Source organism: Trichoplusia ni, chromosome 26 (genome assembly GCF_003590095.1).
Source record: "Trichoplusia ni isolate ovarian cell line Hi5 chromosome 26, tn1, whole genome shotgun sequence".
Classification (NCBI taxonomy): domain Eukaryota; kingdom Metazoa; phylum Arthropoda; class Insecta; order Lepidoptera; family Noctuidae; genus Trichoplusia; species Trichoplusia ni.
The window spans coordinates 4,825,577-4,839,435 of record NC_039503.1 but is presented as its reverse complement, the minus strand read 5'-3'; the positions used below and the strand labels follow the sequence as shown (position 1 = coordinate 4,839,435).

The window sequence follows — 13,859 nt, the reverse complement described above, 5'->3', positions numbered from 1 at the left end:
ATACATAAAATAGATAAGCTTTAAGAAAAAAGTCACTATTTTACTCATTAATAATCGCTGAAGTACTTTTTCTGCACATGCGTAAAACAAAACGTTTAGCAGGGCGATCTATCCGTTTTTTTTCGATGGATTTCGAGACGAGATCGATTAATGAAATGCAGATTCAAGCTCAATCGAGGGATTGAGTAAAATCTGGATTGATCGGAATCTTAGATTCGGGATCGAATATAGAAAGCGGCCGTTAAACACAATTCTGGTTCAAAATACGGAAAAGTGAAGAAATATAATGTTTTTATATTGCGGTGATGCTGCGACGTCATACTGTATGCGTACGTAATACGACTTGATTCGTTGTTCCAACATAACATAGCATGTTATGACAATACGTGGTATGTATAGCACGATACGGGGTAGCAAAAGTAACGAGTAAAGTAACGATACGATAGTAACGAGTACTAATTGTAATAGTAACGAATACATACGGGTACACTTTTTTCGTTACTTTTACAGCTCTATATAAAAGTAAAAGAGAAGCTAATCCTAGTTAAAAAAACTGGTTAACCTTCGTAGATAACCCACCACACGAAATCATAACTGACGATTCATCGGCTTTGATTCCTGCTAGCGTTAAGGCGTTTTCGTTATGTAACTCTACCAAAAGTTATATAATACAATTGTTTTCCATTTTCGACGGCAACAACTCTCACAGTCCTAAAGCTTTTATCAGACTTGATACGAGTCACTTCATCAAGTCAAGTTATTTAATTTAACTTTTGAATGTATTGACTTTGCTTAAGAACGACAGTAGGTTTGTTAGGTTACTTTAGACCTTTTAACACAATAAGCCATCCGAAATTCGACCTTATTGATTGTGTTTCTAATTTTAGATGGTGACGTCATCGCCGCTACCCTTTTCTGTAAATCGTTTCTTATCATGTCTGAAGCAATAGATACCTCACAGTTTCAACCCACTTCAGGTCATGGTTCCCGAAGACCCAGAGGATCCCGCGGACGCGGTTCTCATCGGGGAAAACCAATGATAGAACCACCAACTGGCGAATGACTCAGTGTTGAACAGTGTTAATTTTGAAAAGTGGACCACTAGTATGATAATACCTATACTACCGCAATACAGCGTTGTTCTGATGGACAACGCGCCGTATCACAAGTGTTCAAGAACATAAAGTCCTAACAAAGTCCAGCAGCAAACCTACATATAATGTTAGAATGGCGACACAGAATAATGTGGAATGATGAGAAAAGATGAGCTCTTCCACTTGGTTCACTTACATAAACCAATAGAAAAAGCATTTAAAATCGATGAATTCATCAGGAGTCATGGCCATGTCGTAGTAAGACTACCATCGTACATGTGCGACCTCAATTCGATTAAATTGGCTTGGGCAAAAGTGAAAAGAATAGTACGGCATCACAATGTTACTTCAGATTTATCCCTAAAAAGGTTTAAAAGAAGTCGTCCACGATCTTCGTTCCCTGTGAATAGACCCCAGACACTCGAACTAGTGCACCGAATAAAGTGAGATAAAACGAACCTGTGAGTTTTATTGAAGAACCGATACAGTCCACTAGTCTACCAACCCTTGTTTCAGATTTTTTGAAAAATTCAAAATACCACTTGTTATAGGATGCATTGATGACACTCATATAGCCATAATTAGACCATCAGAAAATGAAGAGAGATTTTTTAATCGCAAACATTTTCATTCAAGAAATGTAATGATTGTTAGTCAATAGTTCTGGTTATTACTGAATTGTAATTCATTGCTTATGAAATTAGTTAAACATCTTTGTTTTATACATTTTTAGATAGCTGATTCAGATTTAAGAATACTGTCAGTAGATGCTCCATTTGGAGGAGCATCACATGATAGTTTCCGTCTGGAATCGGCATCCTGTGAAACAATATTTAATTGAATTAAATAATAATGGGGAAACTGTATTTTTACTAGGCAAGTAAATTATTTAAATAGTTAATCTAAGATTGTAGTTTTGTTGATTGTGAATACATTTCAATTTATTTTACTTTGCAGGTGATTCCGGATATGCCCAGAGGGAATACATGATGATACCTGTAGTAGATGCTCATCAAGGGTCCCCTGAGGAATTCACCAAGCTACACTGCACTGCACAGAATACCGTAGAACGTACTATTGGTGTCCGCAAAAACAGGTGCTCCTGATGTAGCAGCCAAAATAATTAATGCTTGTTGTGTTTTACACAACATATGTATTAATAGGATATATTTTGATCTAGATGAGAATACAGCAGAATCTGGGAATGATTACCCAACTGTAACTTCTCAAGAATCAACTAGCAGCACAGCTGCTGAACTAAGACAAGGCATCGAAAAGCGAAATGTTTTATACGTAGACCAATATTCTTCAATGTTCTTAATACGAGCTTCGATGTATCCCTTTGTTAAGCGTTGTTTCGGACATTTCTTGAGATTTAATTGGGTTTTTGCTAATAACATAGCCGTATCTTCTAACACATTTAACAATTGTTCCACTGAATTTGCCATATTTGTTGCAATACGCCTTCTTTTCGTTAAAAGCAGAACGTTTTAAAACTTATTACACCAATTTTATATTTATTTAATTTAAATTGTATTTTTTCACTAAATTCTTTTTTTTTCGAAAATTGTTCGACGTTCGATTGCCTCTTGTTTTGCGTTCGGTGCTTGAACGTCGTAAGTCGCACGAAGATATCCGGCTCGTTTGGACCATTGAAGAATATTGGTCTACGTATAAAAGCGCACATGTGGAACTAGTGAAATGTGTTCCTAAACCAAAACGACAGGACATTCCATACTTTGTTAATGAAGAATACTTTGTGCAGGAAGACTTATATACTTGTTTACTAGCCGATCTGAATGACTTATTGAGTGGTTTATCAAACACCACGTCGTTGCCCGTTTCTATGCAAGCTGCCCGTAACAACAGTGTTTCTATGGATATACAAGTCAAATTACCGAGAATTCAACTACCAACTTTCTCAGGTATTTACGATGAGTGGCCCGCTTATCAGGATCTTTATACATCATTAGTTCATGACAATCCAACATTGAGTAAAGTACAAAAGTTACATTATTTGAAAAGTAGTCTAACGGGAGAAGCCCTGTCGCTATTGAAGCACGTGCAAGTTACGAGGATAAAGGGCATAAACTGCGTTACGCGTGCCTCTCACGTGTCCATACAAAAACGACCCGCGCGTGCCCATGCGCGTGCACACGCTCGTGAGCCCGTCGCGTGATACTTCCGTGCTATGGGGCACGCATGCACGCGACGTGATCACGCAATCACGTTGGACGGGTCCACGCGCGAAGCCCGCTAGCGGGTGCACGCGCGTGCTTGTTCAGTTGACAGCGCTATCTCGAACCGACCGCACGCGCGTGCCCGGCCCATAACAAAAAATGACAAATTTTGATACAGAAAGGGTAATTGTTGAAGTTCAGTGTCGTCCTGCCATATGGGACCAGTCAAGCGAAATATTTAAAGACCGGGACGCTAAATCAAAAGCATGGCTAGACATTTGTAAAGTACTGTTTGAAAATTATGATGACTGGAGTGAAGCAGAAAAAAACATACAAGGTAAGTACCTACACTCTTTATTTATTTTATAATAACGTAGGTTAGGTAAACTATTCTTTGCGCCAAATTTTTATTTTTAATAATCTATGCAATTAGTTATATATAATTAGTTATTTCAATTTTATTTGTGTCAATTAAATGTTTTCAACAATTAATCCAACTATAAAATTAAAACTGGGAATATTTACCTATGTAAATATAAAATCATGCTTATATTCAAAAGTAGTGCACAGATACTGCGTATTTCTGAACATTGTGAAATTCGTGTGAACAATGTCCCATAATATTGGTATGGTTTTATATTGAAAGAAAGAAAGAAAATATATTTATTTGTGCTAAAAAAGTGACGCATACACACAAAAACAAATAAATTACAATAGAAAATAGAAGGGGGAAAATATGCGTCATATTAACACAAAACGATAGATTCCAAAGTTCTTGCTTTCGGCCACGCGGTCGCCGCCATTTTGCGCGTCACGTGACAACCAGTATGTTCACGACTGCGAGCTTCACACTACTTTACACTATCGGTGTATTTAGGGTTCAAAATCATTGTAGGGCAGAAACAGTGGATCGGTAGGTAAATAAATAAAACAATTATCAACTAAAATATTTATTATATTGGTTTTAGAATTGGGCCAGTAACTTTGTAAAATAAGCGTGCGTTTTGTAGTTTTGTAGGTTTTTCTTTGACATCTCTCAACTTTAGTTTACAACAATCTAAGTTATTTGGTTACATCCGATGAATTTAACAAATAAAATCATTAGGTATATTATTAAAATATGCCTGCTATGTTAATAAAAAATGTGTGGTAAAAAACCGTGAAAATTCAATTATTGAATGTACATAAATTATAAAAAAGCCAACTATCTTCAATAAATACTGCGATCTTGCCATGACAGCTGTCCGTCTGCAACGAAATAATCTGCGAAGTTATCGCGTAATGTATACGAATCTCTGTGGGTATTTCCAATTAACCCCCGAACTGAACGTATATGGTCTGGTATAATGACAATATCATGAAAGTCATTAATTTGACTTCTTGATCTTATAAAATTATGCAAAATACAAATTGTTTTAAGAAAACAAATTGCTTTGTCTTTTCCAACGTTCAATGGACGATGGAGTATGCGAAATTTATTAGCCATGATACCAAATGTACACTCAATATAGCGTCGCGCTCTCGTTAACCTATAATTGAATATTTTTTTTTTGTAGTTTAAATCGAGAGCTCGAGCATATGGCCGCATGACATGGCTAGATAACCCAAATGCTTCATCTCCTACAATAATATAGGGCAAAGCTGCGGTTGCAGCAATGTTGGTTGGTTTATCATTGTGTATTAGGGGCAATGCTTTGGCAGGAGGAATATATATTAAGTCATTGTTGATTTGTTCGTACAATCGGCTTTGTGTGAAAATTGCGGAGTCAGATTCTTTACCCTGCACTCCCACGTTTATATAGGTAAACTCATAGTTGGCGTTACACATTGCAAGCAGTACAATAGAATAGTAATGCTTATAGTTGTAATAGAGGGAACCACTATGTGGAGGTCTTATAATGCGTATATGTTTTCCGTCTATTGCACCTATGCAGTTAGGAAACTGGGCTTGCGTTAAAAAACCTTTTTCAGTCTCTTCCCATAGCGCACGGGAAAATTTTGGTATACATTCTTCCTTTAACCTTTCAATTATAATTTGACAAACTTCTGTTACTATTTTTCTGACCGTGGTTAGTCCTGTATGATACGCCAGATGAATATCGACGAAGGTATGTCCACTAACTAAATATCTGTAATAAAATAAAATACCTGTGTTATTGTTTCAGTGAAAAAGCTGCAGCAAAGATGGAAAACTGCAAGAGACACTTATACATATAAGAGTGAGGTCTACTAAAAAAAAACTTAAATCAGGCTCCGGTTCCAGGGCAAATAAAACATACATTTACTATGACATGCTGTCATTTTTAGATTCAAACTCGAATACTCAAGGAGAAGAATCGGCAGACAACTTTAATCAGTCAGTAGAGCAAAACGCGTCACCGAGAACTTCACAAAATAATACGATTATTGAAGAAGATTTGATTAATGTACCTAGCACCAGCTCCAGCTTTACCAAAGAAACACGATCTTCCAAGAAACGTAAGTGCGAATCGCCAACTGATTTCGAATTAGAGTTGTTAAATTGCGTGAAGAATAACACTGCAGATACTATGGACGAAGACTTGAATTTTTTTAAGTCATTATTACCAACTGTAAAAAAATTGAGTTGCTTTAAAAAAATATTATTTCGTACGAAAGTATTAGAAGCTTTGATTGATATAGAAAAAGAAATGATTATTACCATTGATGACCTTTCATTAACGCAAAATACGGTAAAGAATGATTTAGAATCCTTAAATGTAAGATCAGATACGAACAATGAATAAATAGGTAACAAGAAAGACTGAAGATTTGATTAAGACTGTTTAATTATTAAGAACAAAAGAAAGAGAAGAACATGAAGAACTATTTAAGTTAGTAAAAAGCGCAATTTTATATTTATATTTTTCTGGTCTCATGTGCAATTATTATGATATGCAAGGGCATTCGACAAGCCTTGAGGTGTAATGTTCATAAGGAAAGAAACGGGGTCGATTCGGACACTTTTATCTTAAACCCTATTTTGGGGTCAAATAAAAAAGTGTATCAATAGACCCCTTTTTTACTTAATGGACCTTTTTCTTGAACCTACTCATAACATTGCTCCTTCATATGTCCTCTTCTTAAATTTAATCTTTTATGTAATAAACTGTGATTATGATTGTGATGATAAATAAGAATTTAAAATAATATTAGTACCCGATCTAGTAATAGAAGGGAATAATTAATAAGGGAAATATTCATATGTAAAAACTTGCAATCAATATGCGTCATTATAATTAATACTTTGTAAGGTAGGTATATTAATATAATTAAGACATTTTGACTTATTGTACTGTTTTAACTGTTATTGTGTTTTTTTATTTTAAACTTGAACCTGTGATTTTATTAGTGTATTTCAAATGATTAATCAAAAACTAATTGTAACGTAGCGTTTATGCAAGACACTGTGATGACTGATGTGATTAAGTATATAAAAAAATTAGTGAATAAGTAGGTATAGATAAAAAAAAAACGAAAACGATAAAACTGTGTAATTTAGAAATAACAAAATATAATTAATAAATGTAAGAAACTGTGATTAATATGATGATTAATAAGTGTGCGGTTATGTGTTTCGGTCCTAAGAACAGAGTGAACCACATCAAGAAAAACATTTTAAGCCATATTCAGGTGTCACTGCCGAAACAATAAGAACTTCTTCTTCTTTCTTGCTTGATGTGGCTAAACAGTAATGTGACTTACATAAATTGGCAAAAAAATATGAGTGTTCTAAACTTTTGTTAAATAATGACTGTTTTTTTACATGAATAAAGATGATTATTAATATCGAAATGTCTTTACTTACCGCAATGTCATTGCAAATCGTTCCATTGGTGATACGATTGACGTAGATTTCAATCGTAGATTGTTAGTCCTCAAATAGGGCTCCAGTTTTGAATATAATTCATCATAGACTTGTAATGAAACTTTAAAATATTTGAAAAAAAACCTTTCATTTTCTCTTAATATACCAAACTTCACCACGAATTCCCCGCACAGTAACCTAGATTCAACGTACGGGCTTACTGGCTGGCGTCCATTTTTGGCAATTCGTCGTCGCCGTCGTCTTGATAAATAATACAACATTAATTTATCCATAATTACTCGACTGTACACCTCCAACGTCAAAATTGTACTGAGAAAACTGCGTTACGCGGATGCACGCGCCGATGCCCGCGCATAAGCACGCGAACGTGCTCACGTGCGTGCACCAGAAGCGTGGCCCGCGACGTGCTCACGTGCGTACACACGCGTAACGCAGTTTATGCCCAAAGGCGCGGGCCCACCGCGGCGCATGCTGTGCACGGGCACGCGGCGCATTTTAGCTGCGTGTATTAATTTGTTTGACAACGTGGGTCTACGTTTCCACTGGAGTACATGAATATGACCCACGACTATGTATAGCGTGGCACGGCGCACGGAGAGGCTACGCACGTGCCACTGCAATCCACGGACACGGGCGTCACTGCGGGAGGTGTGGGGAGGTGGGACGGGCGGGAAAGCGAGCGACGCCTGCGCCATTTTGCCAATTGCTAGGTTTCGTGGCGCGTGCGTGCATTTGATGACCACGACAGGCGGCTTTATTTTTATTTAGTCAATAATATTTGGTTTAATTATGGAGTTGTTTATTGAAAAAGTAAAGCTACACCCCTGTTTATGGAAAACGAGCGATATATCGTACAGAGACATCGGTAAAAAGGATTTGGCTTGGGACAAGATTGCGAGGGAATGCGAAATGGCGAACGGTGAGTAAATACTTGTTATTTTTTTGTTGCTAATTTAATGTTATAAAAATGTTACTTTTAAATCTACAAACTTAATATTTATTTATTACACACAATGATATTATATAAATAAAAAGAGGTAGATATGGCACTAGCGTGCAAAAATTGTTGCGAACGAATTCTGACAATTGTCGTAATTACTACAAATAGCTATCGCTTTCTGTACCATACGTTCCGTATTATCTATCGCAGTCGTAGTTGAAAATGACTAAACTACATGTAAGTACAGTAGCGTCCAAAAGTCCATAGGCAAACTCACAAAGCAATAGCTTGACGTTTATTTTGACATACGACCTTTTATTGTCGAGAAAGAAAGAACTACTAATTGTATAATAGTTTATAATTTTAACATTGTAATTTAAGTTTAGATGGCGTAGCGGTTAAGCGCGTTTTATTATATATGCATTATATTCGATTTCAATAACCTCTGACAAAACCAGATTACCATGGTCTCGCTTTGTATGATCTTAACGCACATTCAACGGTCAGTTTATACTGGTTTTGTATAGCTTGATGTGTAGCCGTGTGTACTGTTTAAATTGTGCAATAACTGGCATATTAAATCGAGAAGTTTATTCCATTTTAATACTGAAATCGTTACTAATACGTAGCTGAATTGTACATCACTATATTTAAAAAAAAAAAACAGTGGTGCCAACCTTACGAAAAAAAAATTGACACTTTGTAAAAAAAAGTTCCCGCTTTTCGTCTAAATCCATTTTTCTATGGTGGCTATATATATGCCACTATCAACTTGTAACTACCTACATGGTGGCAATATAATGTACACTGCCAGTTAGAGGTAAAGTATTTTTGTCTTTCGTATTCTTTTAGATAATCTACAATGAGCCGGAATAAACCCATATCAGATGATCTTATTGCCCAGGAGTTGGAAGAAATGTTCGGAATTCCAGATGGTATGATTTCTGAAGATGATTTGGAAGAATCGGATTCAGAACAAGGTGCAGAAGAAGATTTGGTAAGGGTACTAACAGGTGATGATGTTCTACTTAGTTCAACGGCAATATCGTCTCCATCCTCATCAACTTGTCAAAGTCCTTCACTCCCCAGACTCCAAAGCGCTTCAAGATCTACACCAGCAGTCCCACATCAAAGTCCTTCAGCTTCAAGACTTCAAAGTGCTTCAAGATCTGCACCACTACCTCCACAACAACAAAGCCCTTCAGTCGCAAGACTCCAGAGTGACGCAGCACCAATAGCATCACCATATCCGCCAGATAGGATTGATGGAGTGAGTGAATTATCGGATTTTTCGTCTTCAGATTCAGATTCGGACATAGATGAGACTGATTGGAAAAAACAAGAATGGACCCAGAATCCAGATCTCAGCTATTTCGATACTCCGCACATTCAGTCTTCAAAACAACTTCCAAACAGAACGAAACCTCTGACCTACTTTGGTTTATTTTTTAGTGATGATGTACTACAGATGATTGTAGACCAAACTAATTTATACGCTTCGCAAGTAGGTAACAGGAATTGGACACCAACCACTGTTGAAGAAATCAAGGCTTTTCTTGGCGTTCTCATTCAAATGGGTATTCATGTTTTGCCGAGTATTGAGGACTATTGGTCAAGTGACCCTGTACTACAAGTGCCAGAAATAGCTGAAACAATGACTCTAAAGAGATTTCAGCACATCATGAAGCATTTGCACCTCAACGATAATTCGCAGATGCCGGCCAGAGATAGTGATGATTATGATAAACTCTACAAGATAAGGCCTCTGCTTGAAAAATTGAATGAGAAGTGCCAAGAAAGTGCTATAACAACAAATTCTCAATCAATAGACGAGTGCATGATCAAATTCAAAGGCCGTAGTAGCCTAAAACAATACATGCCTATGAAGCCGGTGAAGCGTGGCTATAAGGTTTGGGTTAGGGCAGACAGCTCTACAGGTTACGTTTACATGTTTCGTATTTATACTGGAAAGACTGATACGACGGAGACAGGATTGGGAAGCAATGTGATCAAGTCATTGTGTGAGCCTTTGATCAGAGCAAATTATCGTGGTCATTTAGCATTTGATAACTTTTTTTCGAGTACTGATTTGTTACAGTATTTGTTCGATCATGAAATATATTCAACAGCAACGGTAAGAAGTGACAGGCAAGATTTACCTCTTTTAGTAAAGAAGCCGAAACTTACTGGAGACAAGGAGGCAGACAGCAAAACTGCAGAGGCTTCTAAAAGACAAAATGCACGGGTGAAAAAGATGAAGAGGGGTAAATGGAAGTGGAGAGTGAAAAGGAATGTTGCGTTTGCTGTATGGAGAGACACGAAACAAGTAACTGTTTTGAGTACTGCTTTTCACCCAAAACAAAGAAGGACTTGCTCGCGCACCCAAAAAGATGGGACAAAGAAAGCTTATAATTGTCCTCAAATGATACCTGAGTACACGAAGCGGATGGGTGGTGTGGACAGGTTTGATCAGAAAAGGACTCCTTATGCTGTGGGAAGGAAAAGTAAAAAATGGTGGAAGAGAATATTCTACTTTCTTATTGATCTCGCGATCACAAATGCTTATATACTATATAAGAGTAATTCACGAGTACATAACGTAATGACCCAAAAGTATTTCCGGATTGCACTATCAAAAGAACTGATCAATAACCTGTCATTTCGAAAGAGAAGCTTTCATTCAATGCCCAAATACAACATCAAGAAAAGTAAGCAGAGTAATGAGAGACAGAAAACAGTGCACAGTGTTCCAGATGGACTGAGGACTGAACAGTTGGGAGAACATTGGCCAGTGGAAATAGAAACATACAAACGTTGTAGATTATGCAGCACTAAGACAAATAACAAGAGATCAAAAATAATATGTGAAAGATGCGAAGTTCCTTTATGTATAAGTCCCTGTTTTCGACAATTTCATTTTGATTGAGTTGACTGATTGTAATTTTGCAGACTGATAATTTTTAGATTGATTTTGTAACTAAGATGTTATTATTACTAAGACTAATTTTTGATGTTCAAGCTAGTAATGTCCACTGATTATGCAGACTGATAATATTTAGATTGATTTTGTACCTACGATTTTATTATTACTAAGACAATTTTTTCTATTTATTGTTACTAAGACTAATTTTTGATGCCCAAGCTGGTAATGTCCAAGCCAGCAGTGGCAACCATATTGCCACCATGTTTTTTTATAGTAAATGTTATTTTTTTTTAATTTTTTTTTTGTACTTAATTAAAGCTTAATTTTGGTAAACCATACCCCAAATTTTATTTTCCTGCTACACTTGGATCCTTCTGCTGGTAAAAGGGTTAAGTCAAAAAGTTGGTTCTCAACTGGAGTTGCTGCTATATCTTCATTTGTCACAGAATTGTAGTTGAGACTATGTTCCATTAAATAATTATGTAGCACACAAGTTGCCTTCACTATTTTTATGGCTGTATCTACTTTGCACTCAAAAGGTCGTTTGTAAACTCTCCAACGGACACTCAGAATTCCAAACGCATTTTCGACCACTCGTCTTGCTCGACAAAGACGATAATTATAAATTCTTTTATTTTGTGTAATGTTGTTTTCTCTGGGAAATGGTCTCATCAAATTACATAATAAAGGGAATGCTTCATCCCCGATAAAGACATATGGAACCTCGATGCCACCTTCTACAAGTGCTTCATCAGGCGGAAGATTTAGATTACCAGCAAATAACTTCTGACCAAAGTTGCTTTCTCGTAATATTCCCCCATCACTAAATTTGCCTTTTGATCCAATATCTATCATTATAATTTTTTTTTTACTATCAGTAACCGCTAAAAGCACTATTGAGTGATCTTTAAGATAGTTGAAATAATCTGATCCACAGTTTGGAGGTGCTTTTATTGTGACATGCTTGCCGTCAATAGCTCCAACGCAATGAGGGAAGTCACATGAAGTTTTAAAATTTTCAGCAATATTTCTCCACTTATGTTCATCTTTAATTTCTTCTAAATATAGAGGCGCTAAGCAATCCCATATAGCATCGGCAACTTCATCGATTATCCTTGCTACAGAGGTTTTTCCTACTCTATAACTGTAAGCTATGGTGTGGTATGAATCTCCTGTTGCCATATATCTGTAACATACAATTATTATGTTTTTTTTTTGTTCTAGGTAAGGAAGCTAAATCTCATTGGAAAAAATTAAGAGATAGTCATAGAGAAGCTCTTCGAAGACGTAAGACTTACTACAGGACAGGCAGCACAAAATATGAAACCGTGGAAATATGAGAATTTAATGGAATTTTTACTGCCACACAGAGAAAATAACGAGACTTTTTCAAATTTTTCGAATCCTACACAAGGACACGACACTGAAAACACATCTGATACAATAATTACGGATATTGATATTGTTGGATCACCTCCCCCACCGGCTGAATATTCACTCTCAACAACATCTACAATTCAATCTGGGAAGAAGAACAGCAAGCAACTGGAAATTACTGAGATTATTCAGCGCCGAGAGAAAAATCGAGAGCAAAGACGAGCTGAAAGAGATGAAATAAGAAAGCATATTACTGATGCTAATCGACCACAAGATGCATTATCTCATTTATTTGAAAGTTTCTGTCAAAAGACACGTGATCTACCAAAGTACTTACAACTACGAGTCCAAAGAGAAATTTTTGAAACAATTACTCGTGCTGAAGAAGAAGCATTGTCCTATGACTCAATGAATACTTACTACTCCTCCACACCTTCCAATTCGTCTTCTTATGGCTATAGAAGCGCCACAAATTATCAAACCAGCCCTTTGCTTGATGCCAGCCCCTTGCCTGATTGCAACCCCCTGCCTGATGTGAGACCCGTGCTTGACGCCAGCCCCTTGCCTGGTTGCAGCCCCCTGCCTGGTTGCAGCCCCCTGCCTGATGTGAGACCCGTGTCTGACGCCAACCCCTTGCCTCAACCTCGAGATACATTTCCAGCTGTTTGAATCTCGAACCATTCAAAAATAATTAATAAAAAAAACATACCTAATGGCGATGGCGAGTCTTTCAGCAGAACTTATAGATTCCCGATAATTAGTATTCCTTTTTTCTATTTTACTTTTAATCATTTCATGAATAATCTGGAAGTCTTTTCGTGATAGTCGATAGTAATTTTCAAACTTTTCATCACTTAATGTCATAAATAATGTTTTGTATTCTCCATGTTTATTTCTGAATTTAATATGATTTTCAATCCAGAACCGGTGTTTTCTTTTCTTTTGCAATTCACCCAAGACTAGATCATCAATCTCACTTTCGGATTCATCGTCAGAAGAACTGTCTAGCAAAGTCAGTGTCAATGCCATTCTATCAGTACCTCGATACGATTTATACGAGAAACATGAAATGCGTCCGTTCCACAAGGTGTATGACTGAAAACTGCGCTGCGATAAGCAAGCTGTACATAGTCGTGGGTCATATTCGTGTACTCCAGTGGAAACGTAGACCCACGTTGACAGCGTTGAGCTATGTAACCGCCTATTCGAGCAAGCCACGCATGTATCAATGACGTCAATTCATGCGTAGCCTCTCCGTGGGTTGCAGTGGACACAACCACATACATTTTCTTACAAAGCGAAGCTTAATACACGTGCGTAGCCTCTCCGTGCGCCGCGGTGGGCCCGCGCCTTAACTACAACGACGCATTTGCTATGCTAAAGGCACGTTTTGGTAACAAACGCATTATTGCCAACTCAATATTGAAACGATTGTTTACACAAAAGAAGATATACCTTGCAAACGGCTAGTAACATCAAAGCGATATTGGATACGACG

The 13,859-nt window shown here is 37.0% G+C and overlaps 2 protein-coding genes across 2 annotated transcripts; one reads left to right on the top strand and one right to left on the bottom strand.

Moving 5' to 3' along the window:
- Positions 1 to 4,211: 4,211 nt before the first annotated feature.
- On the bottom strand, positions 4,212 to 7,458 carry LOC113505553. The gene is made up of 2 exons (XM_026888327.1): positions 7,101 to 7,458; positions 4,212 to 5,403 (listed from the first exon to the last, which is right to left on the bottom strand). The coding sequence occupies exons 1-2, from the start codon at positions 7,391 to 7,393 to the stop codon at positions 4,485 to 4,487; spliced, it is 1,212 nt and encodes a 403-aa protein (XP_026744128.1). The 5' UTR covers positions 7,394 to 7,458; the 3' UTR covers positions 4,212 to 4,484.
- Positions 7,459 to 12,282: 4,824 nt separating this feature from the next.
- On the top strand, positions 12,283 to 13,030 carry LOC113505554. Its single transcript, XM_026888329.1, has one exon. The coding sequence runs from the start codon at positions 12,305 to 12,307 to the stop codon at positions 13,028 to 13,030; it is 726 nt and encodes a 241-aa protein (XP_026744130.1). The 5' UTR covers positions 12,283 to 12,304.
- Positions 13,031 to 13,859: the final 829 nt, after the last annotated feature.

Coding starts and splice junctions, on each gene's coding strand:
- LOC113505553 (XM_026888327.1), bottom strand. CDS start 7,393: ATGGATAAATTAATGTTGTATTATTTATCAAGACGACGGCGACGACGA. Junction 5,404..7,100: donor CGATTTGCAATGACATTGCG/GTAAGTAAAGAC, acceptor ATTTTATTACAG/ATATTTAGTTAGTGGACATA.
- LOC113505554 (XM_026888329.1), top strand. CDS start 12,305: ATGAAACCGTGGAAATATGAGAATTTAATGGAATTTTTACTGCCACAC.